This window comes from Malus sylvestris, chromosome 5, assembly GCF_916048215.2.
Source record: "Malus sylvestris chromosome 5, drMalSylv7.2, whole genome shotgun sequence".
NCBI lineage: Eukaryota > Viridiplantae > Streptophyta > Magnoliopsida > Rosales > Rosaceae > Malus > Malus sylvestris.
The window spans coordinates 4,790,452-4,815,665 of NC_062264.1; the positions used below are offsets into that span (position 1 = coordinate 4,790,452).

The 25,214-nt window shown below is 37.4% G+C and overlaps 3 protein-coding genes and 1 long non-coding RNA gene across 4 annotated transcripts; 3 read left to right on the plus strand and 1 right to left on the minus strand.

Moving 5' to 3' along the window:
* The first annotated feature begins 883 nt into the window (after positions 1 to 883).
* Positions 884 to 4,188, plus strand: LOC126620962 (thioredoxin Y1, chloroplastic-like). The gene is made up of 5 exons (XM_050289298.1): positions 884 to 1,207; positions 2,825 to 2,913; positions 3,086 to 3,263; positions 3,716 to 3,785; positions 3,904 to 4,188. Exons 1-4 carry the CDS (start codon positions 1,010 to 1,012, stop codon positions 3,776 to 3,778), a joined length of 528 nt encoding a protein of 175 aa, XP_050145255.1. The 5' UTR covers positions 884 to 1,009; the 3' UTR covers positions 3,779 to 3,785; positions 3,904 to 4,188.
* A 4,941-nt stretch (positions 4,189 to 9,129) lies between these two features.
* LOC126620960 (protein SET DOMAIN GROUP 41) lies at positions 9,130 to 12,198 on the plus strand. Its single transcript, XM_050289296.1, has 5 exons — positions 9,130 to 9,999; positions 10,086 to 10,125; positions 10,236 to 10,336; positions 10,679 to 10,777; positions 11,121 to 12,198. Exons 1-5 carry the CDS (start codon positions 9,226 to 9,228, stop codon positions 12,153 to 12,155), a joined length of 2,049 nt encoding a protein of 682 aa, XP_050145253.1. The 5' UTR covers positions 9,130 to 9,225; the 3' UTR covers positions 12,156 to 12,198.
* Positions 12,199 to 12,444: 246 nt separating this feature from the next.
* Positions 12,445 to 23,803, minus strand: LOC126620958 (RNA cytidine acetyltransferase 1-like). The gene is made up of 26 exons (XM_050289295.1): positions 23,610 to 23,803; positions 23,272 to 23,363; positions 22,997 to 23,168; positions 22,783 to 22,905; positions 22,106 to 22,279; positions 21,783 to 21,893; positions 21,552 to 21,685; positions 21,354 to 21,447; positions 20,825 to 20,923; positions 19,535 to 19,671; positions 19,158 to 19,246; positions 18,785 to 18,908; positions 18,586 to 18,673; positions 18,407 to 18,506; positions 18,276 to 18,328; positions 17,896 to 18,072; positions 17,747 to 17,784; positions 16,107 to 16,197; positions 15,540 to 15,719; positions 15,324 to 15,414; positions 15,157 to 15,226; positions 14,939 to 15,086; positions 13,731 to 13,859; positions 13,432 to 13,557; positions 13,027 to 13,092; positions 12,445 to 12,926 (listed from the first exon to the last, which is right to left on the minus strand). The coding sequence occupies exons 1-26, from the start codon at positions 23,712 to 23,714 to the stop codon at positions 12,666 to 12,668; spliced, it is 3,072 nt and encodes a 1,023-aa protein (XP_050145252.1). The 5' UTR covers positions 23,715 to 23,803; the 3' UTR covers positions 12,445 to 12,665.
* On the plus strand, positions 12,873 to 17,190 carry LOC126620963 (uncharacterized). Its single transcript, XR_007622749.1, has 2 exons — positions 12,873 to 13,004; positions 16,833 to 17,190. It is a non-coding gene; the product is annotated as an uncharacterized LOC126620963 (long non-coding RNA).
* Positions 23,804 to 25,214: the final 1,411 nt, after the last annotated feature.

The following is a 25,214-nucleotide window of genomic DNA, read 5'->3' on the forward strand; positions in this document are numbered from 1 at the left end:
GGGTGTGTCAGTGAATGTTCATGCTATCAGGGTTGCAAAAACATCGAGATAAAAACCTTTGTTTTGGAAGAACCTGATTACGTGATGATATAGATGAACTCGTTTGTTGCAAAAAAAGCTTCAATGTTAGATTCTTAAGCGCAGCAGTAAGAGCGTGTTGTAGCTTATTTTATCTCACTACATGGTATGGGCAATGGCGAGGAGAGACGTGTTTGTAGAATCATAAGAGAATGTGTGTTGAGGATGTGTTATCTCCCTACGCAGTGCTTTTATTTATAGTAATAAGAGGAAGAATAATTCCTTCATCCCTAAGTAATACAAATCCATATAGGAAAGAATAACTAAAATAAAATCTAATCTAGGATTTATACAATCACACTTAAATTAGGAAAGTTTATAACACCATCTAAATTCTAATAATTAATTATACTTTTTTTTTTAAACTAATTAAAAGGGTTTGAAAACTTTGAGTTTTAACGATATAAAGTGAATAGTACCAAGATTAATTTTTTAGTGTAAAAATGTGGTTTTTCGTTAAAGTAAACAGTACTAGAAACTTTTCTTTAAAGTTCCTTTTTTTTTTTTTTTTTTGATAAAAAAAAATTTTGATTGGAAAAATAAAAAAAATAAAAAAGGTAGAGGAGGGTGCATCATGCAGTGGCACGTGACTTCACACGAACGTCTTCCAGGAACTCAGGAATTAAGCATACAGACAATCGCCGAAAGGTCTTCAATTTGCGGTCACATGAGTTAACTACCTCCGTCCGATCAACATACTTTTCTTGTTCCAACAATCCAGCCGTAAATAATTAAACGCCACCATAGCATCGTACACCTGAAGCAACACCGTAATATATCTCCTCTTGGCGAGCCGGAAGAGCAAGTGTCTTTGTTCTTCGCTGGAAATATTTTTCTATTCATTTTCTTTTCCGAATTCCGATTATCCAAACGGGAGCGAGGAAGAAGAATCCGTCGGACAAAATCTCACTGACCGGAGCATCCAATCCAAATGGCGGTTTCCGTGACGGCGTCCACGATTCCTTCTCTCAGCTCTGACCGTACGACTCGCTTAGCTGCGGCGGCGGCCTCATCCTCCTCCTCTTCTTCTTGTTCAAAGCTGTCTTCCTCTACTTCTCTGCGATTTCCGGCGCAGCTTCGACGTGCTCGGATCGGAACTCAGGACTCACGGCCTCGGCTTCTTCCTCCGGTAATGAATTTTCCGTTTTTGTAGTTTCGTAGTCTGTTTGTTTCCCGAGAAAATCGAGGAATTTAACCTGATGAAATTGTGTAGCGTTAAAATTCCTGTTCTAAAATTTCTGTGTTTTGTAGTGGAAGAGATTGCAAAATTTAAATTTAGGAAGCAAAGCATACAACTGCAAATCTTGTTGTTATCATATTTATGGCCCAAACACCAATTGCTTTGTATTTCTTTGGTCCTTGCCGTTTCCTATGAGTTGTGAGAAAATCACATGGGTCGGTTTTCGGAGTTTCCAAATTTTAGTCTTTTCAAGAGAATAAAGACATTTAATCGAAAAGTGCAGGAAAAGTAAACTCAGAGGATGGTTTGCAAGACATAGATTTAGCATGCTACAGGAGGCATGTGGAATATAGAGCTTAAGGACATGGAACTCACTATTGATTGTCTTTGAAATGGTTTTGTACTTGATTTTGGCGCACGCAGTTGATTTTTTAGACTATCGGTAAACTAATTTGGAATCAAACCTCTCCCAAACAATTAGAATGCACAATGTCACCGATATAGGATATTAGGTTGCATCAGTTTGATCTTCCCCCATTTTCCAGGTAAAGTACCTTTTCATGATAACCGTTTGGGGCATAAAGTTGGGAAGGGACAACCTAGAACCAAAATTATTGAATGGGATGAAAGGTGTAGATTGTAAAACTTGGATACTATATCTTGTAACGATTTGAATGATAGAGACAGTGAGCAAATCCATATTCGGGGCCTTCATGCATGGACTTGAGTGTTCTTTAATCATCTAATCAGAAGCCGATTGTTTATACCAGTCAATCGACGGTCCTCCTATCACTACTGGCTTTGCCTCAAGTTACAAGTGAAGTTTCAATTCAGGATGATGACCTATCATGTTGAAGATCAACACCAGCCCAATTGGTGTTTGGATTCTAGAAGATTCTAGCAGCAAGTCTAGAGGGCAGAGCTTCTGGAAGACTTGCACTTTGTCCAGGTGCAATGGAACTAGATTTTTCTATAGAATTATCTAAGCTAAGTAGTCTTTTGTAGAAAGGATTAGAAGGATGTTTCTTATGTCGGTGGAAGGCTGTGTGCATGATCAATGCACTAGAAAGTTCTAGTGATAGTATAAGTCGGCAAACATGCCTTATAAATATGAATGTATGAGTGTTGTAATGTAACCAAGAAGAAGTAAGAGAGCAAACCAAGAGAGAGCTAAGTAAGAGAGTGAGAAGCCTTGTAAGTGAGTAGTCTTGTGAAGAGTGTGAGTGGTCTAGAGTTTGTCTCTAGAAGTGAGAGAGTGTCATACGTTCTAAATTGTGTCCTTGATAGTTGTTGTGTTGTAATATTCTGTGAGTTAATACAAGTAATTTGTTTACTTGTTTTGTCTCTCCAACACTTGTGTTAGAGCTGTGTATTCTAGTTTTTCCTCAACATATCACTTAGGTGGTTATCCATATGGACCATGTTGTGACAGTTTCAATAGCTGCGTGTACTCTTTCTTTGCTGTCTTTGGAATATTTAGCCTGTATAGCTGAATTACGAAGTGTGACTGAATTGGTGATTCAGTAATTACATGTATATGTGGAAAAAAAAAATTACTTTTCGTAGGTTGAAGCAAAGAAGCAAACATTTTCATCCTTCCAAGATTTGCTGGCTACCTCTGAAAAACCTGTGTTGGTTGACTTCTATGCAACCTGGTAAGCTTTGCTTGTGTATCTCACTTCTTATTTTGTTTGCAATTTGTCATTATTGTTGTATTGTCAGCTAAACTTTAGTTCCTAAACAAGGTGGTAGCTATTCACCTTTTAGGTTTTCCATCTCTATATAAAGGTAAGAATAGACAATTAAGTAATAAACTCTGGTTGACAGGTGTGGACCTTGTCAATTTATGGCACCCATCCTCAATGAAGTCAGTATTACGCTGAATGACAAGATCCAGGTTGTGAAAATTGACACAGAGAAGTATCCTAGCATTGCTGATAAATATAACATACAAGCATTGCCTACTTTCATCATATTTAAGGATGGAGAGCCATTTGACCGCTTTGTAAGTTGAATTTGTTCTCTTTTTTCCTTTGGGAGATTAATATATTTGCCTTTGGTAGACGATCAAATGTCTAGAAATGTGTAATCTGTCACATAACATCTCATACTGATTGCATGCTTTTTATACGGCCAGAATATGGACGGGTATTGTCAAGTTGTTACGATTTGCTGTTAATTCCACTTTTTAGATTTTGTAAGATATCCTATGCACTTGCATTGGTTTACAATTTCGTCAGGTGTGTTGCTTTGCATGCTTTTCTTCTTCTTTTGCTTAGTTTTGATTCGAAGATGTTGAATTTGAAGGATTTATGTTCTCTTAGATCCAAAATATTAAATAATGTATGTTCTCCGTGCATGTATGCAAGGCACTGTTAGATTAGTTTTGGCGGTTTTTCTTTTTGTTTTTTGGTCGATTTTAAATATCTATGATGACTTTGCTTTCATTACTTGCAGGAGGGTGCTATGACTGCTGATCAGCTTGTCGAACGAATAGAAACTACTTTGAAAGTTAAGTAGGAGACAGGTGAGCTCTATAATATTCGTGAGTTGAGAGCACTCGTATCGTCCGCTGTTCTTTCTCTGCTTCCTCCTCCCCATTTCCTAACCTTTCCCTTTTCTTCACTCTTCTTTTATTGGTCCAGCTTCTCAGGTTGAACCGAGAAGCTGATCGATTCAGCCGCATTGCAAGAAAAATGGATTTTATGAAGAAAGGCACTGGATGTTTCCTCTGCTTTTTTATTTTTTGTATGTAACTGGTTTGTACCAACAAAAAAGTTACGAGACTTGGCGTAATCGCACGGGTAAAGCTTAGTGAAAACAATTTTACGATGTCAGTTTCTGTTGTGATATACACATCCACATCAGTTGCATTTGATTGAAATTCATGATTTGGAAAAGTTAATGAAATTTTGTGGACATTCATTTCATTTGCAATGCAACTTAGACCTTATTGGCAATTGGTTTGTGGACACAAGATTTACTACTTAATTTGGATACCTTGTCCAATTAGAGTCACTAATTAACAATGGCATATCTAGTAAGAAGTTATTTCTGCATGCCTCCCTTCCCATTTCCTATGGCTGTTTAGCTTGCAAGCACACAAATCATTTGTAATAAAGATATGCAAATACGAGATCAAATTCATCGAGATTGAATGAACAATAATTTGGTATCTTATGTTTAGCTGCGGACATGACTGACCTCAGGAGGTCTCAATGGAAAAAATTTCAGAAAAAAATGTAGACAAAAGTAACATTGAGGAATTAAATGATAATTCTTTTCATTCGTAAATAATAGTGTAAACAATGTTATTACAATCTACAAAGTCCAAAATTATCATCGACGAGTTTTCATATTTTGAAAATGTTTATGATAGTTTCATACTCAACGATCAATCCACAACTCTAATAACTGAAATTTGAGAATAATGAGTACAAATAGTGAACTTGATACACTAGGAAGCTTAAGGAGGTCCCAGAAAGTCCATATTCGGGGCCTTCATGCATGGACTCGAGTGTTTCTTAATCATCTAATCAGAAGCCGATTGTTTATACCAGTCAATCGACGTCCCAGAAAGTCCGCTCTTCTGCTTCGACGTTGCTGAACCCGCTCTACCATGGAGACGGCTCCCTCCTCGTCTTCCTACCCATGGCACGGGTTTAGTCCTCCTTGATGGTCAGCTAATGTTCACCTAAGCTTTCGCACTTAGTAAACAAGCCTTCACTAGTTGCCTGGAACATAACTACTATTACTATGATGATTATTACGCCGACCACCACGGCGTTTATAATGCTTCTGGTTCTAATTGGGGTGTAGTAGCCTGTCAACTGTCCAGTACCGATTCCAATGACTTCGGAACTTGGATTAAGCCCATCCAAATTCTGGAGCCAAGGTTGCCGAGTGAATTTTGGGGGCGATGCACACTTATAGCTTTGCTCATCTAGGAGGTTCAAAAGTATGCTTTGTTCTTTCCAATCCCATCTCGCACCCAAAAAAAATTTGTCTTTGGAAGATGCGTCTTCTTGTTCAAACTTTTGAGTTTTCCTTCTCCAAACAAAGTACCACCCTCACTAGTGCTGCTTTATTTTATTGTTTTTTATTTTTTGTTTTTTTTGGAAAACCTTAATGGTACAAGGGTAATTTTATTGATAACAAAAAAATAAGTTACACCTAGACAGAAGGGGACATAAACCTTACCCCTCATAAAACAGAGACAATAAATAGGAATACACGAAAAAGAAGGGGGAACATAAACCTTACCCTTCTAGAAATAAAAAACGAGAATGATACAAAGAAAAGAGGGGGGGACATGAAACATAATCCCTCTAAAACCAAACCTAAAGGTCTAAACTTGCAAAACAAGTCAAACAACCCCATAAAGTTAGGAGAAAAAAAAAAGTGAGACAAACCTGGATGCCGACATGCACATTAATTTGAGAAGCAATAACCAAGCAAGCCAACATAGTCTGAAAACAGAGCAGCACAAACCGCCATCGGAGGAGAATCATGCCAAGTTAAAGATGGAGAAGACAATCCCATGTTAGCAAAATTGTCCGCAACAAGATTTACTTCACGATGTACGTGAGATGCATAGAAAGTCATTTTCCGAATACGATCTAAACAAATAGACCATTGCGTATGAAGAGGCCAAAGAGGATCAAAATTAGATGATTGAAGAGCAGAAATAACACTAGAACTATTACTTTCAAACCAAAGACAATGCCAACCTTATTGATATGCAAACTCAATACCAATAATAATTGCTAATAACTCTGCAAAAAAAAAAAAAAAAAAAAAAAGTTGCGATGACCAATGCATTGACAGAAACCTCCAAGAAAACAACCATGACAATTCCTGAAAAATCCTCCACATGTAGCAGGATCAGAATTTCCTTCAGACAAACCATCTGTATTAAGCATGGATTTAAATATCGAAAATATCGGCGATATCGTTTTTTTGACTTACCGATATTTTAAGGAGTATCCAATGAGTTTTCGTCAAAATATCGCGATATTAGTCCAAAAATTCCTTAAAATTTGGAAAAGACTCGGTTTTGAGCATAAAGGGGTTCGAACCCCTCCCCCTTAACTTCTTAAGGGCTTAACCACTGTACCACTTATGTTGTTATGATAATAAGCTACAATATTTATATATATGGTTTATTTTTACAAGAAACAAATTTGCACATATTCCAAATTTTTTGTGGTATTATATTTTAAATTGTGTCAATTAATTACTTAGTCAATGGCAAGTGGTTTTTAATTTTTCTATTTTTTATTTGGTCAAGGGCTGGAAAAAATTCCGGAAAATCCCAAACCAAACCGAAAAAGTCCCAAACCCAAACCGAAAAATCCCAAACCAAAACCATCCTGAAGTTCGGGAATCCCATCCCGAAAAATACCGAAATTTTCGATATGGGATTGGTTTCCAAATCCCATTTGTTTGGTAATCCCGAAAAATACCGAAGTATTCGGTTTCCTATTGACTTTTGGGTTTTGGTTCTTGAAAACCATTGCCATAGTTGGTAACTACTCTTCAAAATACACTCACTCTACACATAGAGATGATGAAGATATTGAAAATTTTGAACCTCATAGGAACTCTATGTGGTACTAAGCCACTCATGTATCTTACCATGCAATGTATAAAGTGTAAAATATTGTACTAATTCATTATATATAAATGATTATGGTGTGTTTAGACTTCTTTCATTAATTTCTACATATTTTCTATAGTCACAATGTTTGTCAGCTCGCTATATAATCAACTTGATAATGTTAAATCCATCATGCAATGCATTTCCTTCCAATTTTTTGTGATAAACTAATAGATAATTGACTAAATAAACATCCTGCAAAGTTTCAATAAAAATTTCCAAGTTTTTCTTACAATTTCCGTGGTTTCCATGTAATTTTTATCGATATCGATATTATCCCGATATTTCCATCGATATTTCTGTGTTTTCGGACTACCGATATTTCCGATATTACCGATATTTTCTTCCTTGGTATTAAGCTTAAACCAGAGGACAGGAAGAATAGTAGGTGCCTTGCGAGGGATAGGTTGGATCCCCAAAGAAGAAATGATCCGAGTGTCAAAACCTTGAGAATAACCAGAAATAAACTTCCCACCATGAACAATCGCTGAATTGATAGACATGCAAAGACGATGAAAATAGATTGGACGACCCTAAAAAATAAATTTATTTTGAGCCTTCCAAATAGCTGAAATAGTAGAAAGACCCGCAAAAATCCATAGATTGTGCAACTGTTTGGAAAATGGCTTACAGACATAGACATCCCAAAAAACAACCAAAGAATCTGAAAGAGACAAAAATGTACCAAATTGACATACTAACCACCTCCAAAGTTGCCTAGATATCTGACATCCAATGCTGCTGATGATGGTGATGATTATACTTATAATGATGGAGGCTGCGATTCAAAAAGATCATTCGATTTCTCCTCTTTCAAAGCCGACATCCTCTCCACTCGCAACTTTGAATACGATTGGTGCGGAGAATCTTTTGAGACTGCTCACGCAGCCGTGCTTGGTTGCTTTGCCCTGTAAGTTTCGTCGGTAAGGTTAACTTTCCAATTCTATCCCATTATCTGTATTTGCTTTCTCCTGCGTGCGGCCTTAACTTGTAACTGTACTACGTAGGAAAGCATTAGTCAATGTATTTCCTGTGCACACACTATCACTTGAGGAACAAGTTCGACTGCATTGTTTGCGATTTAAGTCAATCTAGACCCTGCATTGCAACTCGCATTGGGTCTTACTGGAACTACTTACAGCGAGCATGCAAAACCCCCTGCGTGTTGATTGAGGTTCTGAGGGGGAACACTCCATCAAGCACGTTGAAGATATGGTCTGTAGCAGCATTGCTTGGAAATTGGAAATTGGAGATCTGCCTAGCTAGCTACTATTTCTGTGTCTAGCTCCTCATGTAGTTTTCTGTTAGGTAATTTTTTTTTTTTTTTAAATGGAAGAGCAGGCATTTTATTAAATAAAAAAATATTTAGTCATATTTTTAGGCTTATTATATTTATACCCTACATATTGTTGAATAAACCTTATATACTTAATACACCTCATATTTACTTTTTCAATTAAAATTTATCTTAATACACCCCATTTACTTTCCCATATTACCCTCCCACCCCCATTCTCAACATACACCTTACATTTTCTATATACACCCCAAATTTTTTATAACTCAGTCACAATCAAGATTGGAGGAAGATAAGGCTGCTGAGACTCTGTTGAAGGTGGCAGACGAGGTTATACGATGAGGTTTAATGACAAAAATTCGAGGGTAAAAGCAGCAAGGGAAAGGAGAACAATTAGAGGGTCTCTTGTAATGTGAATGGCACTAGGACTTTGCCCAGATTGGCAAAAACGTAGCTGAATGTTGATGTAGTTTTATTGCATTTTCAGATGTATGAAAAAAAAAAACATATTTATTTATTGGTGTTGAATTGCAGAACAAAGATTGTGTTTAGCCATTTTATTACTATTATCATTTCTTTAAATTGGGGTTATGCCGTGAGATGATATACATAAGGAAATATTGTTAATTTCTTCGCACTCCATTCAAGTTCTAACCTTGTAGTTTCATCATTTTGCTTGCATTTGCTGGGAAGACAAAAAAAATAGATAAATAAATCGTTAAAAGTGATTTGGGATTTATTCAGAATTTTTTATATTTTAAAAAAATTAATAAGGTCAAAATTGATATTGCATAGTAGAGTGTATAAGTTATTTAATATCAAATTTGAATGTGAGGTTTATTTATCAGTACGGATGGGTAAATCTTTTATCGATTATGCATTGAATTTTTTAGTAATTTAATTCAAAATGTGAAGTAGCTTTTGTAAAGTTACCGAAAGCGCCGTGACGGAGATGAAGATGGACATGGTGTAAAACTTTTGACGAGTTGAACCGAAAGCGCCGTGACGGAGATGGAGGTGGAGATGGAGATGAGGGCCGGGGAAGAAATAGAGATAGGACAAGACATAACGCCACCGCTCCCTCCGCTTTCTTCCTCTCTCCACCACTCCCTCCTCTCATCTCACTGCTCTTCCTGCTTCTCCCCTCTCCCTCCCCAACCCTTCCCTCCCCTCTTTACTCCTACCTTTCCCAACACTCCCTCCTCCTACTACTGCTCCTCCCTCTGCTCCTCCGCCGATTCTCCCCTCCACGTCTCCAGCGCCGAGCCCTACCTTCTCCTGCTTCTCCAATCCCACCCCTCCGCCTACCCCAACGGCGACTCCTCCGACCTCCGCGCCGCCCTCCGCCTCCTCCAATCCCTTCCCGCCACCTCCCCCTACCCTCGCGTAGCCGGCCTCCTGACGAATCGCCACAAACTCCTCCACCACCACGACCATAGGGTTCGCGACGGCGCCAGAGCCATGTTCCTCGCCAGGAAGATGCGGGATGAATCTCCGAATTTCTCTATCGATGCGACTATTGCCAACGTTGCTCCGCACGACGCCGTATTGGAGGAGGCCGTGCTGTCATTGGTGCTAACGAACGCCGTGGAGGTGCAGGATAAGACCGGGCGCACCCTTGGAATTTCCGTCTACGGTCCCAGCTTCTGCTGGATCAACCACAGCTGCTCCCCGAATGCTTGCTACCGCTTTTCTTTGATGACACCGCCAACGCCACCTTGTTGGCCCGAAACGGCGCTGCTGCGCATTGTCCCCTTCGGCCGCTCCTCCGGTCGTGCCACACAAGTAATCCCTGCAAATTTGCACCGTTTGTTTAATTTATAGTGGAATAAGATTGAAATTCAGGGTTGTGAGATGGATATTTGTTGCAGATTGAGAATGGTGTTTGTAGCAATAATGTGTTAGCAAAAGGTGTTGTGGTTTTTTTAAGTTTTCGTGCTTCTTTTCGGTTTTTGTTTGTTTGAATTAGTACACCAAATTTACCAGTATTATTGAACCATTCGTGTATATTACGAATGTAGAAAGCCGAGGTTATGGTCCAAGAGTGACGGTTAGGAGCATCAAGAGAATCAAGAAAGGCGAAGAAGTGACTGTTACTTACACTGATTTGTTGCAGCCTAAGGTATCTGCATTTTATCTATATACACATTATACATGGATCAGCGATTGGAATTTTGAATTCATATAATCCACATCTGTTTTGTCAAGTTAACTGAGCGATGTTTCGATGACTGTGAGATGAGAATTTGCTAGTGTCATTTTCTGCTTATTGTCCCTGTCTTAGGAAACTAAACTTGATGAGACAATGCAAGGCAATCCGACTTCTTTCCACTTTAGGGATTAGCTAAATCTTGCCCCATTTGACTTTTCTTTTACTTATTTCCAATTTTAATTGTGTTGATGTTATATTTTAATCCCTTTCTTTTAACGTCACATTTTCTTTTCTTCTCATGAGCTCCTCCAGGCAATGAGGCAGTCAGAGCTATGGTCAAGGTATCGGTTTATCTGCTCTTGTACGCGATGTAGTGCATCACCCCTAACCTACGTGGATCAAGCTTTGGAGGTGGCAATTCATGAAAACTTTTTCTTTCTTTCTTGATATTCTCAATTAAATACTGATTCTTAAGTCTATTTGGAGTTCTTCCGTAATATCTTTATACTATTGATTTTACAGAAATTATAAATGCACTAGGATATTTGTACTTCTAGATTCTTGTTTTTGTATCCCCCCCCCTGTATATAGTTTGGCCTTCACTTTGAACAAAAGCTCTTTTTCAACTTGAACATGAATTACCTCCTAACCATTTTTCTTCCTCTCTGGCAGTCAACTTTATTTCCTAGGATGTAGCTAATGTTCTTATTGGTGTTTTTTGAATAATCATTAACCTTCGGTTTCAAAACTCCAGGAAATATTTGCAGTCAATTCTAGCTCCTCCGGTTTGATTTTAGAAAGAAACTTCAATAGAGATAAGGCAACGCAATTGTTGAGTGTTTACTTTGATGATGCTATTGACGACTACCTGTCAATTGGCGATCCTGAATCTTCTTGTGAGAGGCTTGAGCATGCGTTCACACAAGGACTCTCTGATATGCAATTAGATTGCAACGGAGAAACATCTCAGCTGAGATACTGGTTGCACCCATTAAATTACCTCTCCCTAAATGCCTACACAACATTGGCTTCAGCGTATAAAATCCGTGCAACTGACATGATAGCTTTATGTTCTAAAATGGATGATCATCTGTTAAAAGCTTTGAACTTAAGCAGGACTAGTGCAGCATACTCCTTACTACTTGCTGGTGCAACTCACCATCTGTTCCGCTCTGAATCGTCTCTAATTGTATCTGTTGCAAATTTCTGGACAAGCGCAGGGGAGTCATTGTTAACTCTTGCTAAAAGCTCAGTCTGGAGTGAGTTTGTCCACCGGGATCTGCCTGTGTCAAATCCATGTTCCACTGCAAGTTATAGATGTCCAAAATGCTCATTGATAGACAAATTTGAAGCTTGTTTATTCTATGGTCAAGTTCAACATGCAGATTTTGACGATGTCTCAAGTGAATTCATTGATTGCGTCTCTAACTTTACACAGAATGTTTGGAATATTTTGGCTCTCAGTTGCCAGTACCTTAGATTGATTAAGAGTCCTATTGATTTCAGTTGGCTTGGTACCACAAAAGATTCCAGTGTAGGGGAAGTTCTGATTCGGTCTAGTGGCACTAAAGCGGGTTCTTGTGGGACTGAGAGAAGCATTTCTGGAAGTGAAGCAGAGGGATACACAGCCCAGGTACGGATATGTATTTTTAAGCTCGGTGTCCATTGCTTACTATATGGAGGATATCTAGCGAGCATATGTTATGGTAATTCCCATTTGACCTGTTATGTTCGTAATATTTTAGATATGGAAGGGATATTATTGAATCCTTGTCATGAACCAAATTGAGTTTGAGATCTTAGAAGTTAAATTATTCCTGTTTTGGTGTTAATTGCTGTGTTATTATACTCGTTAAGAATCTGTTAAAAATGTTGGTTGCATATATCGTCTTCTCTGCTTGTGATTTTTCGCCTCCAACTCTATTCGTCTTGCATGATGCCCCAAGGAATCAGCCACACGTATCAGAAGTTTGTGTCAACGGATTCAATTTGATAGACTACAGTGGGTTTCAAAATAGAATAATCCGCTATAGCTGTTTCATATATCATTTCGGTTCAGTCAAATTAAAGAACCAAAATTGAAATCACAATTGGATTCGATTTGGAAACATCTGAAATACAAAATTGGAACCACAATCGAATTAAAGAACCAAAATTGTCATCTCCTGATGCATCCCTGTTTCTGTTTGTGTTCGTGTTTGTGTCAAAAATACATCGTAAGAATGTTATAACAGTTGCATACTTAAAGCGACGCCCCTACTGAATGTTACAATAGATGCATACAAGACCGTCGCTAATGTCAATGTTTCTTCTTTTTGTTGGACTTTGAGTTGGAGCCATGCTCATTTTTATGTCGCTTTTCCCCACTCTTGTGACTCTCTCTCTGTTTTCCTTTATCCATTTTGTTTCTACTTGATTTCACGCTAACGAGACCACCAGCAGGTAAGTTTGCACCGCCATTCTGTAATGCATTCTCAAAGTCTGCATCTCTGTCCCCAATCGCGTACTGTTGAAGCAACTTGGGATCTAATGACCCCTCCGAGTTGGATCTCATCCCATCCTGTATGTGCGTAGTCAAGTCAGCCCAACTCTTGGGATTCAGAACGCGGGAAAGAGAGGCAGTTCAGGTAACACGAAGGTAAGGAAGGAATAAAGCGTACCTCAACTTTTCTTGCAGCATCATTGAGATCATCATCAACAGAGATCTTGTGAGGTTCCAAGAGAGTCTGAACCAAAATTTCCGAATCAGAGTGGAGTTACAACATAGGCAGAAGAAAAGCACAGTAGCATACATACACGCACGCACGCACAATTATAATGTGATAGACGATGTTTAAGCTTGCATTAAGAAACACAATAATGTAAACTTAGCGATTACATATCAAACAAAATAGTTCAGGTACCAAAGTGGCTCACGCGCAACACACATGTCAATATCATATAGTTAAGCCAACTAGAATCATAATGCATCCTACGACATGAAATTATTAGAAAGAGATGGAAACCACCAACATATCATGTACTTTCCATAAGAAAAAAAAGGGTTACTGCTTTGCTGAACTTACTTCTTTTGGTTTAGGCAAGGTTGACACAAGGCCCTCAGATGCAATAGCGTATAGATATTTGTGAAACTTTTTCATAACTTTTATAAACAGAGACAATATTTGCTGCCTTTCCAGTTTCATCAACCCCTGGAAAACGTAAGTAAAAATCTACACCTGATAAGAATGAAATAAAGAGCAGAAATGACGCCACCAAGTAGAGTGTTTTGTCTTTGCAAGTGGGTTTGATTGCGTGCTCGCATTGCATCTATGTGACTGGTATAGCCAAGCAAACCATATGAGTAACAAGTAGAGAAACAAACCTCAATATAGGAGATATCTTGATTCTGTAAGCCAATGCAGAGCAATATGGAAGCCTGGGCACCTGTCAATGTCACTGGAAGTTTCTCTTGGAAATACAGATGTGAAAGCGTTGGAACAAGATCCAAAATCTGTAAAATAAAAACATAACTTTAACATGTGTAAAGTTATAAACAAACGATAACTAGAGTACAAGAGGACCTCAGTTTAGAAAATAACACTTCATTTCAAATTCAAATGGACCCCAGGTATTAAACTGTAATTTTAAAAACAATTCGAGGGTAATTTGAAGAAAGTAAGGTCTGTTGGTTAAGGATGAAAATGCAATAAGCCCTCGGATCCCTCCTCCCCACTATCATCTATGCCTAACAGGAGGAAGAACATCTTGACACATTCAAACAGGCAGCCTTTCCCAAAAAACAGAAGGAAGCAGATAATCCACTCAAACCATAATCAACAAAAATGGACGACATGCCATTGACCAGGATGCACTGCACCTTCCTGAGAACCGCACAACAAATGGGTTCACCTCCCTCAGGGGCATACCCACAAGGGGGTGGGATTGGGTGGGAGGGGAGGAGAAGTGGTCTAATAGCCTAATCGCTGTTGATTTCATCTTTTTATGTAACACAGAGCACGGGATGAAACATCGGCCACAGAATCCTACACACAAATTACTTGTAAAGTACACAAATTCCCCTTCTCAAACAAGCAATTTTGAACTTTTAATGTGTAACTGAACATATATATACATATAATTAGATCAATAACTAAACACAATGTCCTAATAGTTCACTTTTGAAAAAGATTATTCATAAAACATTGCAAGAGTAATATATGTTCACAATCATGGTATCAGATTGTCCACAGTAAGAAAACAAATATTTCACCACTGTCAACTAAAAATTGTATCACAATCACAATCATATTGCCACACTGAGACGATAATTCTATCACAAAGGAATACAATTTTTCTTTTGTAATGCAATATTACTTTCTTTTTCTAAAGGAAAGCATATTTTGTCTTGTAACGCAAATATCTTTTTTGATTCTAAGGGAAGTATTTCTTGTTCTGTAATGCAAACATTACTTCTATTTTTAATATGAATGTATGGAATCAATTAGTAATCCTAAGATAAAAAAATCCCAAAACACTACATAGCACTATGACAGGGCAAGTTGGCAATCAACCATTGCTCAGAGAACTTACCATATGAAAGTCAGCAAGACTGCTGGTGTAGGCCTCCAGTCGCTTCATATCATAAGGCGAAAGTAAGTCTGTGATAGACCGTAAGAATCCATCTGTGGTAGACGATTTGGGTTCTCCATCCTTGTAATTGATCTTAGGATCTAAGATGCTGGAAAATTATTAGTTAGTACGAGCACTTGAACAATAAGCATTTATCAGAATGGAACTTTTAATAGTACCTCATAGCGAGCCTATAATCCATTGTACGAAAACTATAACCCAATAGTCTCAAAAATCTTCTCCTGAAATCTAGGTAGCCAACAAATAATCAAGCTGTGAACTGAAATACAAAAAATCTGCACAAATTTAAATAGAACAAAGGTTTTCCAAAGAAAAATGGGCCCACCTAGGTTGAATGGACGAAAATCACTGGTTTCAAGTTCATCATTCTTCAAAGATTTGAGGACCATACACGTATGCTCCCCGGTCACACCACTCTATTACATTGAAAAGAAAAATGAAAAATTATTGTTTAATCAGTCATTCATTCACAAATGATAATATTCAAAAAAACAGTAAACGGAAAAAAGGATTCAGTATGGAGAGGGGAATCCATCTTAACTGGAATATGTCCAATATAGAATGGAGCAAACTTATGTTTCCACCAAAACCTGAAAAGGTCCAAGGTAAGCCCAAAGGAGACACCAATATAATGGAGCTTCTCTGGTCGCCTTTCACGAAGATGAACAAGCAAATGAGGAAGATCTGTTCTAGGTTTTATACTTTCTTCCAGCAATGAAACCTATAAATAAAATAGACATAGGTATCATTCCGATAAACAATATCAAGGCACAGGCGGCAGGTTGATTAATACCAAACAAACAAACCAATACATGATAATATACTTTGATGTCATTATGATTAAAATTAACACAACAAATGATCATTCACAAAAGTTTGTCAAATTATATTCAAACACAGAAATTGTTCTACAATCACCGGAATGAAGCTTAACCAACTCAAACACTTCGACAGAACAAGAATTGCATTACCAGAAACCTATGAGTTACAAAATTGCCTCCAATTGCAATAATAATACATAGAATAGTCTCGTATAAGCAGTTCTCCAACCTATTAATTAAAAATATTTATAAAAAAAAAAAAACTAAGCTTGGTGATTGTAGTTCACCTTCTCAGCAGCTTCTGTGACTCTGAGTGGGGGAGTCTCAACATCTTCAACGTCCAGTTCAGAAATAGGAGCAAACTGTCCTTCGTAGTACCTGAGGAGAAATAAACCCTTAACACCCATTTTTTCAAATATAAAAACATAAATGTGAAGCATCAACTTTTAGAACCAAAGAGATTCAGTGCAATTTTCATGTCAAAACACTTTTATCTCAATAATGAAGTACTTATGAGTTACATTGATACAAGAGCAATGCATCCCACATATCACACACATTCCTTATATCTGGATCCCCAACAATAGCAATCCAATGTCACCCACATAGCACATGATACATACCAGAGGTGTCCCTAGAATGTCCACATCAGCCATTCCTTATATCTGTGTCCCCAAAAACATTTGCAGTAAAAAGTACATGGACTTATGAGCACAAAGGGATAACGGACATGTATGGGTTGACTTGAGAGATAAACCAAGTAAAGTAAGTTCAAGAAAAAATCTAGGACCAAATAGGATACAAGGTCAGAATCAGTGTGACCCATCTAAAAAGTTAGGACCCCACATTAATTTGTGCAGTCAACAACGAGGATCCATCTTTGGATTATTATCCTAAAACGCTCTATCTTTGGATTATATCCTAAAGTGCTGCTGGTTAAGCTTGTTTCTGGTTTTTCTCTGTTGGAAATTTCAATTACTAACGAAATATCCAATCTTCATTTAAACATACAGATTTAAACTCAACTGTTGGCACTGCAGACTCTTGGCCATTGTTGGGATTGAAATAAGCTAGAGTTTCTCAAGATAAATGCGGATGAGGTGGGTTTTATTTGAGATAGCGAATTCCATGTGTTTGTGGATTTATTGCCAAAGCAATTTGGGAAGATCCCTGCTGTTTCCTCCAGATGGATGGGGTTATAATTTCATTGTAACTTTTCTGAAGTAAGTTTTAGTTGGACTCCTTTTCTTTGCAATGGACAACTTCTCCTCCTTTCCTTTAGAAAATGCTTTGCTTTGCTGAATTTTTCGTAACTCTTAGAAATGTAACCCAAACTAAGATGAAAACCCCCAACATGACCGTATTTTAATATGCTATCACTTCTAATCCTCTATATCTTTCCACTTGTTTCTCCAACTACCATCATATGACTCGAGAGTTGTATTGTGAGAAAGTCATCTGTATATCAAAACTGAAATCAAATGATCATCTCTTCAGCACCCACATGGTCTATGTTCTATAGCTTTCAACCCAAGTGAACTGAAAGCATGAGACTCACATTTTGAGTTGCGACTTTATGTGCCTGAGCCAGGGTGCATATGCATGATTGCTTTTCATTCATTTTAGAAATCATTTGAAGCATTGCTTCAGACATATAATCTTCAATCTTTTCACCTTTTTTTTTATGACAAACAGTAGCGTTAGTGGGTTAAAAGTTTATTTGTTAGGGGGAGGGGAATCGATGGGCATCAAACCCGCACCAGGGTGCATATGCATGATTGCTTTTCATTCAAAGTGTAGCAATATGGGGCTAAAAGAATCACTCAGTCAATCTTTCTCAACACCTTAGGCATCCACATACACATTGGGATCATGTATGTGATCTACAAAAACGTTTAGGTGGGGAATAACTCAAAGAGGAGCATACCTTGTCAATAGTTCCACTGCTTGTGATCCATATCCAATCTACAACAACGAAAAATAAATTACCATTTCAACAGATCCCTGGTTATAGATTACCATTTCAACAAAATCCTGGTTATACATATTGCTTTGGAAACCATAATGAGAGAATACCTTCATGGCACTTGGATGTGTAGCAATTCGTACAATCCGAGCACCTGAAAGACTGGGAAAAACTGTGTCCTGAAATTGCTCACAGAATTTCCATGGTATCTGGTCACCAGAAGGCTGATGACCATCACTTAAACTTTTCATTGCAGATTCACGAGAGATCTTTCCCTCAAGGCAGACCTAAGAACAAAATGATAGCACATAAAATGTTGAGCATCAAAGAATTAGTGTTTTATAGAAGATGAAGTACGTGTTTAAAGTGTTGTCCTTTATTGCTATTTCACATAAGGTAAAATTATAAATAAAAAAACTAATAAAATTTTGGGTATGCGTTAAATAACTAAAAGAAATAATAGTCCTGAACTAGGGGAAGACAGTCAAACCTGAATGACACACAAAATATCAGGAAGCTGATTTTTTGACTCATCAACAGGGCCTGCACGTGCAAATTATAATCAAGTCCAGCCAAATAGCGGCAAAAAAAGAAAGACCAGTTCTAACGTAACATATATACCAAGTAGCACAAACAGGTGGTGAGCCGGGGCATCAGCCATTAGTTGCAAATCATTTGGAGAATTTTTGTAGTGGGAGGCAACATATAGAGCCATCATCCGCTGCAAGTATTAGAATATGTAAGTTCACTAATATGAAAATGAGAATCACTAGTCTGACATTACTTGAACATGTAATTACCTGTAAGAACAACTCGCTATCTTTATGATATGAAAAAAGCGTATCACGGTTTACGTAGTACAGATCGCACTCACTGGGTGCAGGTAACCTAGCCGCCAAGAGAGAGAGAAGAGAGAGAGAGATCATTAATAAAGGTAAGGGTTATAATGGAGATGTTTACATCTTCCTCGGTTCTGACTGTCTAAGCAAATGTTTTTACCCGTTAAGTTTAGGGATATAATTTGTGATATCCAAGCAAAGTAAACCATGAAGCCAGGATTCAATCGGATCACCAGAAGCATATCTGATAGATTCTTTCAATTCTATCTTTTTGAAAAGACGACCTACAATCAGGGACATTTATCAATTCAGAAAATTATGTCCAAATATCACAAAATAGTTTTTAAAAAATTATACATTGCTCACTTGCAAGCGCCAACAGTTCAAGTATTTCAGAAACAATAATGTTAAGAGAAAGCAGAAGAAACATTGAATTTTGAAAATAAATTCAAGTTTTGGGGGGAAAGGGGGATTTTGATCCAACCTAATTCAAGATGAGAATACAAAACACGGCCAATAAGGAATAAGCATACCAGATGTAGGCCCCTTAGCAGACACTTGGCTTTGCTCTTCCAATTGCTGTAGAAGTTTTAGGGACAAAGACCGACCAGTACCTTCATAGCTTTCAGTGTAAAATAAATGTCCTTTAGTATTTAAATTGCACTTAGATTTTTTTTTTTTTACCAAAAGTTGAATTCAGAGTTGACTTATAAATAGAAAGACATCAAGCATGAGTCAAGGAAAAGTGGAAACAGCCCATGAAAAGTGAAAGATCTTTCATTCCCCCCCGCGGCCGTAACAGAAAGTGAAAAAGTGAAGTGAAATATGTTTCATGAGACTGTTAAAACCAAAAAAGAACACATGATAAGAATACACGACATGAAGGAAGAAGAACATGGATGAATCTTACCCATTAACAGTAGATGAAAGGAAGACCAGATAAGGACCAAGCAAAGACTTCACTACTGGTAGTGGAATAGCAGCTGCTTCATCAACAACCAACAGTTCAACTTGGGAAAGCTTTTCATGCTCATGTGGCCGTATATACTGCAAGTACAAGTAACAAAAGTAAAAAACAAATAGCCCCAAAAGCAATGAGCAGTACAAAGTTCTTTCTTTTAGGCTACATGAGGTGTAAAGGTCTAGACCACCTCACAATCTCACAGGCATGTTGAGTGCCTCTATACCATACATACTGGATTAGTGCCAGGAAGACACATTAGGTTGACCAAAAAGTTTGGCGTTTCAGGAACATGCTTTTAGAAGCAAGCTTCAGTAATCACAAACCATCTAAATTATGTTCAATATGCTCACACCAATAACAAAAATGATGCACTTGGGCAAAAGTACAATAGAATTTTTGGAGTAGTCAAACAAAGACAACCACTAATCATATATGAGGGCATACGACATTTGATGGGCAAAAGGTGAACACACTCATGGCTATTGTGATGCGGCTATCCAATAGAAGAATATTCTCTATTACAACTTGGTTATCAACTTTTCATGAGTAACAATTCCTCCATGTATTTGTATTTTGGTATCAACTGACTAAACAAAATCTTTATTGCTATTTTTTTATAGAAAACGAGATTTTATTAAACAGCTAAAAAACAATACAACACTTAGTGGACTAGGAAGTCCACCATCAAAACGAAACAGCCCTGACATATGCCTCAACATTCACCTCCATCATTATAAAACAGATCTGCAACTATCTCACTGCAACTCCCCAATCCAACAAAATTACATAAAATGAAAGATCCCAAAACCTTGGAGAGAGAGAAGCCATAAGAATGCCCAATTCTTTCCCAAGAATTCTCTTGTAAATCCCCACTCTAATTTTCAAAGGTTGCAAACTTGAAATTAACATAGAAGGTAACTGGCTTCAGAGTCAACTAGGATAATACTGGGCATATATGCAGAGAGTAGGCATAGTAGCAACTTTCAGGGTATGGAATAATACAAAAGGAAAGGGAAGACCACAGAATTCTCTCAGTCATCTTAACTTGATTTGGTACTAAGAATAAGTTATGTATACACTTCCCACTGGCCCATCTGTACGTTAATATAGAAATAGATTATATCCTGGCAACAAGGAAGTGAAATACTCCTATTTTTATATCAATATTGGGCACAAATTAAGAGTTCATCAATATAATTTTACCTCAATTGTAACCAACTGTGCATATAAGTTTACCTGAATTGTTTGTCTGTGCTGCTTGTATATATTGATCTGTACAGTTGCTTTCTTCAACAAAGGGTCACTACTTTTCTGTACATCATAATCTATATGTTCCTGCAAACATAGTTTACAACTGTAAGCTCAATAACTAGTGCACTGTTCGAAGTACATGATTGAAAAATGAAGAAAACGGAGTGACCTTATAACAATTAATGAAAGATAAAATGTAGTTCACAGAATAAAACATTCAAACACCACCATCTTGATAGTTAAACAATTTCACTGTAAAAGCTATTAAACTTAGCAGGAAAAAAAATTTAAACTTTATCTAACATTTGAATCTACAATTTTCAATTAGCAACTCTTGTCACAAATGTTTATTAGTGGGGTACGTTCTAAGATATTGTTATTTGCTAATTGTCGAGGATTATTTGGGAGTTAAATCTCACAAGAAGGCGTAAAGATCACATTAGAATTAGATATTTTACTAGGAAGCTAAAGATCACATTAGAACCACCCGCAGGAATACAAAAAAACGACATACCTTATAGTCCAGTTGATCAAAACCCTTGCAAACAAATTCGAACAAGGTTCTTAAGTTCTCAGGGCTGGGTGCAGTTACAAATATATTTGAATACCTGTGAAGATATATTTGTATCGTCAAAACATAGTACATGAATATGAGTGTAGACAGCTACACATACACCAAAACAGTTTTAATACATTGTAAAAGGCATACTACCCTGCAGCAATAGCTCCGGAAATTGCCAAACCAAGTGCAGCCGATTTTCCACGGCCTCGAGCAGCAAGCAAGGCAACAGTACTTCGGAGTGTCTTGTCCAAGATTGCATCAAGAAATGTAGCAACAGCATTTCCCTGTTGAAACATTTACCAACTCAAACTATGAGTCATATTAGTAAATCACACATGATAGAAAAACTCAAAACTAATACAAATCAGAGAGAGTGCCTACCTGGTCCAACGTACAACATTTCTTTATTAAAGGGCCAACAGGAAAGGCATCACTCAGCTGCTCTTTTAGATCCTTCAGTTCCCTTTGTGACTCTGATATCCCTTCAGAGTCCTTCAATCATGATCAGAAAACAAGAAAAAAGTTATCAAAGTTATCAAAGCTTCACAAACTCCTAGAAAGTATCCTAATAACCATTCGGTATACACACACTTGAAAAATTACTTTTATTCTTTTTGTCATCTCGCATAAGATGCCACGAAAATAAAGCATTCCTCGATTTATCAGTTCCGTCCTATAGAAAAGTTACAAGGCTAAAAGGTTACCTCTTTCACTGGAACTGGGGTAATTGACCTCATATGAGATGAAATTGGTAAAATATTCAGCTCATCATCCATTACTACACATGATTTGCATGACGCAAGTGACAATAAGAAACGCTCGTTAAAACGTCCAGTAGCCTTAGAATGGGATTCAGTTCGAAACCTATCATGAACATCCTGAAATCAAGAGGCGCTGATAAGACTGTATGGAGATTTTTGCATTTGAGAGAACGAGAAAGACAGTGTTGCAAATAAAACATGACATAACGGAATTGTTATCAAATATAATATGTGGTGCATGGCTATTGCTATATTCGTTCTAAGTCCATAATGTAGTAAAACTAGAAACTACCTCAACAAGAAGAACAAATATTATGAGGAAACCTAGTTGTTTTTTCTTCTTCTTTTTGGGGCTAGAACATGAAAAGAAACAACTAGTCTACATAGGCCCAACTGGGAAACTTATATGTTCAGCAGCATTCTCTTAAAGAAAGTCAAGCAATTGAATCTACCAAAAGTCTTCTTGTAGCCAAGCACATCATTACGAAAAAATTCGGAAACTTTTAACATGGCTAGTTTTCAAGATTTTGCGGTATATAATAAGCATAACCATGCTGGCCTAAAAACTAAGCATTAATTGTGTGCATGCGTAAGAGAAAGAGGTATTATTATATGCATACCATAACCATGGTGTAGAGGTTGGTGAGTGAGGTTAGAGAATGAAGCAACAATATGACTAGTCCACCTCCCTCCACTGTCTCTATCGTTCTTGCTAGTAGATTTGGAGTCAAGGCCTCAAAATCCTAATGCAGGAGATCAAACTTAGTCATAAAACTTAAATCAATTATACAAGGGGTCTTGGCCAAACCAGTAAATTTGTAAGTTTCAAGTTACCTGAAGTATACACATTCCAAAGGTATTACCAAGAACTCTTTCTGAATCCTTGTACAAGCAATAAGTCAATCCCCCACTTTCAACAAAAAGTGAGAAAGGATCAACCTTCTCGGGATCAAGCAGCCCCCTCTGCATCATCTTTTTTACTTGCTTAGCACGTTTTTTCTTGTGACTGCATCATGAAGTAGTCAAACGCAACGAATCAATATATTTTAAAAACGAAATTCCGCCTTGCCTTATAATAAGGTGAAGAATGGAAGGTAGAAGAAATCAACCTGCTGAGCTCGAGCTTGTCCTTGTAGCACCACAACACAGTCGGGCGCGATTTCTTTACTTCATTGCTTAGCATATAATGAAGATTCACAATCTGAAGACCATATAAAACTCCATATTAGCCATTTTCCGTTAGTTTTCGATAGATTTTCGATGATATTTCTTACCTTGTTTGAGGTTTTTAGTGTTACTCGGTGAGTATTGCAGGTGAAAACAAGAAACAGTAAAACTGGTAAAATTTTCTACCCAATTCAATTTAAATCATTGTTATAACTCCTCAAATTGAATAGGAATAGCAAATAGGGAATGGGATAGGAAAGGCAGAAGAAATTAGGAGTACCTGGTCACGGGATTTGTCGCCGACGATGACGAACATGGAGCGGTGCCGGTTTTTGACGCCATTGCTTATTAGGGTTCGGATTCGTTCGTCCACCTTCTTCCTCATTCTCTCTCTCTCTTCTCTCTCTGTGCAATTAGGTTTAGGGTTTATACCATAGGGCAGTTGTCGTCGTCGGGCAGGGTTTAAGCCGAACTAGTGAGAGAGAGACTAGACATCGCGGAGAGATATTGAGTTCATCTCAACCGTTGATTGGCTATCTGATGGCTGTTATCAAAGCTGACATAAAAATGAAAACTCAACACGTGGCCAAGTATTTTTTTTCTCTCTTTTTTGGCTTATTTATTGATTTGCCCCAGAAATTATTTTTTTTTGTCTTACTCTAGGTCATGAAACAGAATTTATCTTACTTTATCTTCTAAAACTACCAAAATCGAGTCATTTCACCCATGTTTTGTCAATTCTATCTCATAAACGTTAAATAAAAGGGAGTCTAAACATTTCATACCATGCTAGCAAAGATGAGCCACTGTTGTTGGTGAGGTACGAAATTTTCAAACTTTCCTAAACCTTTAAAACTTAAAAGGTATCTTGAATATGAACGTAAATGAGGTAAAGTTGCTCAATTTTGGCAATTTATGAAGGGTAAAATGAGACAAATTCAATTTAAGGCTAAAGTGAGAGTAAATGGCAGTTTCATGAGATATATCAATAAATAAATCTTTTCTAGAATACAACTAAATTATGTACTCACGGTAAAAGATAAATTAATATCGAACTTGTCATTGACGATATCTAAACATAAAACCTTTCAAGTTTTTACCTATAAGAATAAATTTGGTATAGTAATTTCTTTTCTAATTTAAAGTTTCCCATAGAGTTATGACGAATTTGATACCAAATTAGGCTGTCATTGTGTGGCATAGCCGAATTCCTCCTCCCTTACTTTAAAAATAACGATGTACTCAAAAAAAGTTTCCCATAGAGTTAAAATGATCTTTAGTTGCTTGCTGAGACAACCCATATGTATAATAAGACATTGAAAAAGGTGCCTCTGTCATTTACACTCACACGATCGAATAAGTAGCTCCGACAGTTGCATCATAAAATTAAGGGGTTTTCCGAGATTGTAGTAAGGTTGACGATTAAAGTTTGGGAAATTTTCAGGTTAAGGAATCAAGGGATCACATTTTCAAGTTTCGTAGGCATTCTCTTTCCTTTGGAATGGTGTTGGAATCCGTCCTGAAGTTGCCCATTCCTTTGCTCTTGATTTTCAGAGTTGGATAGCTATAAACCTTAGGACACATTGTACCACCATACATGGTTTACCTTGGAACCTTATCTTTAATTCAACTCTCTGGCATTGCTGGAAATGGAGGAATAACTTTGTCTTCAATGATGGCCAACAACCGCTTGACTCACCCCAGAATTTCATTTTTCAATTTGCAAGGGAATGGTGTGATGCGAACAAGTGTTCTTCTAGTAAGCCTCCTAGACAAAATCATCTCAATCCATTGGATTCGTTTGCCAATTGGTATACAAAATCAATACAGATGGGAGTTGTAAAGACCCATTTAGCCACATAAGTGCTGGAGGTTTGCTTCGTAA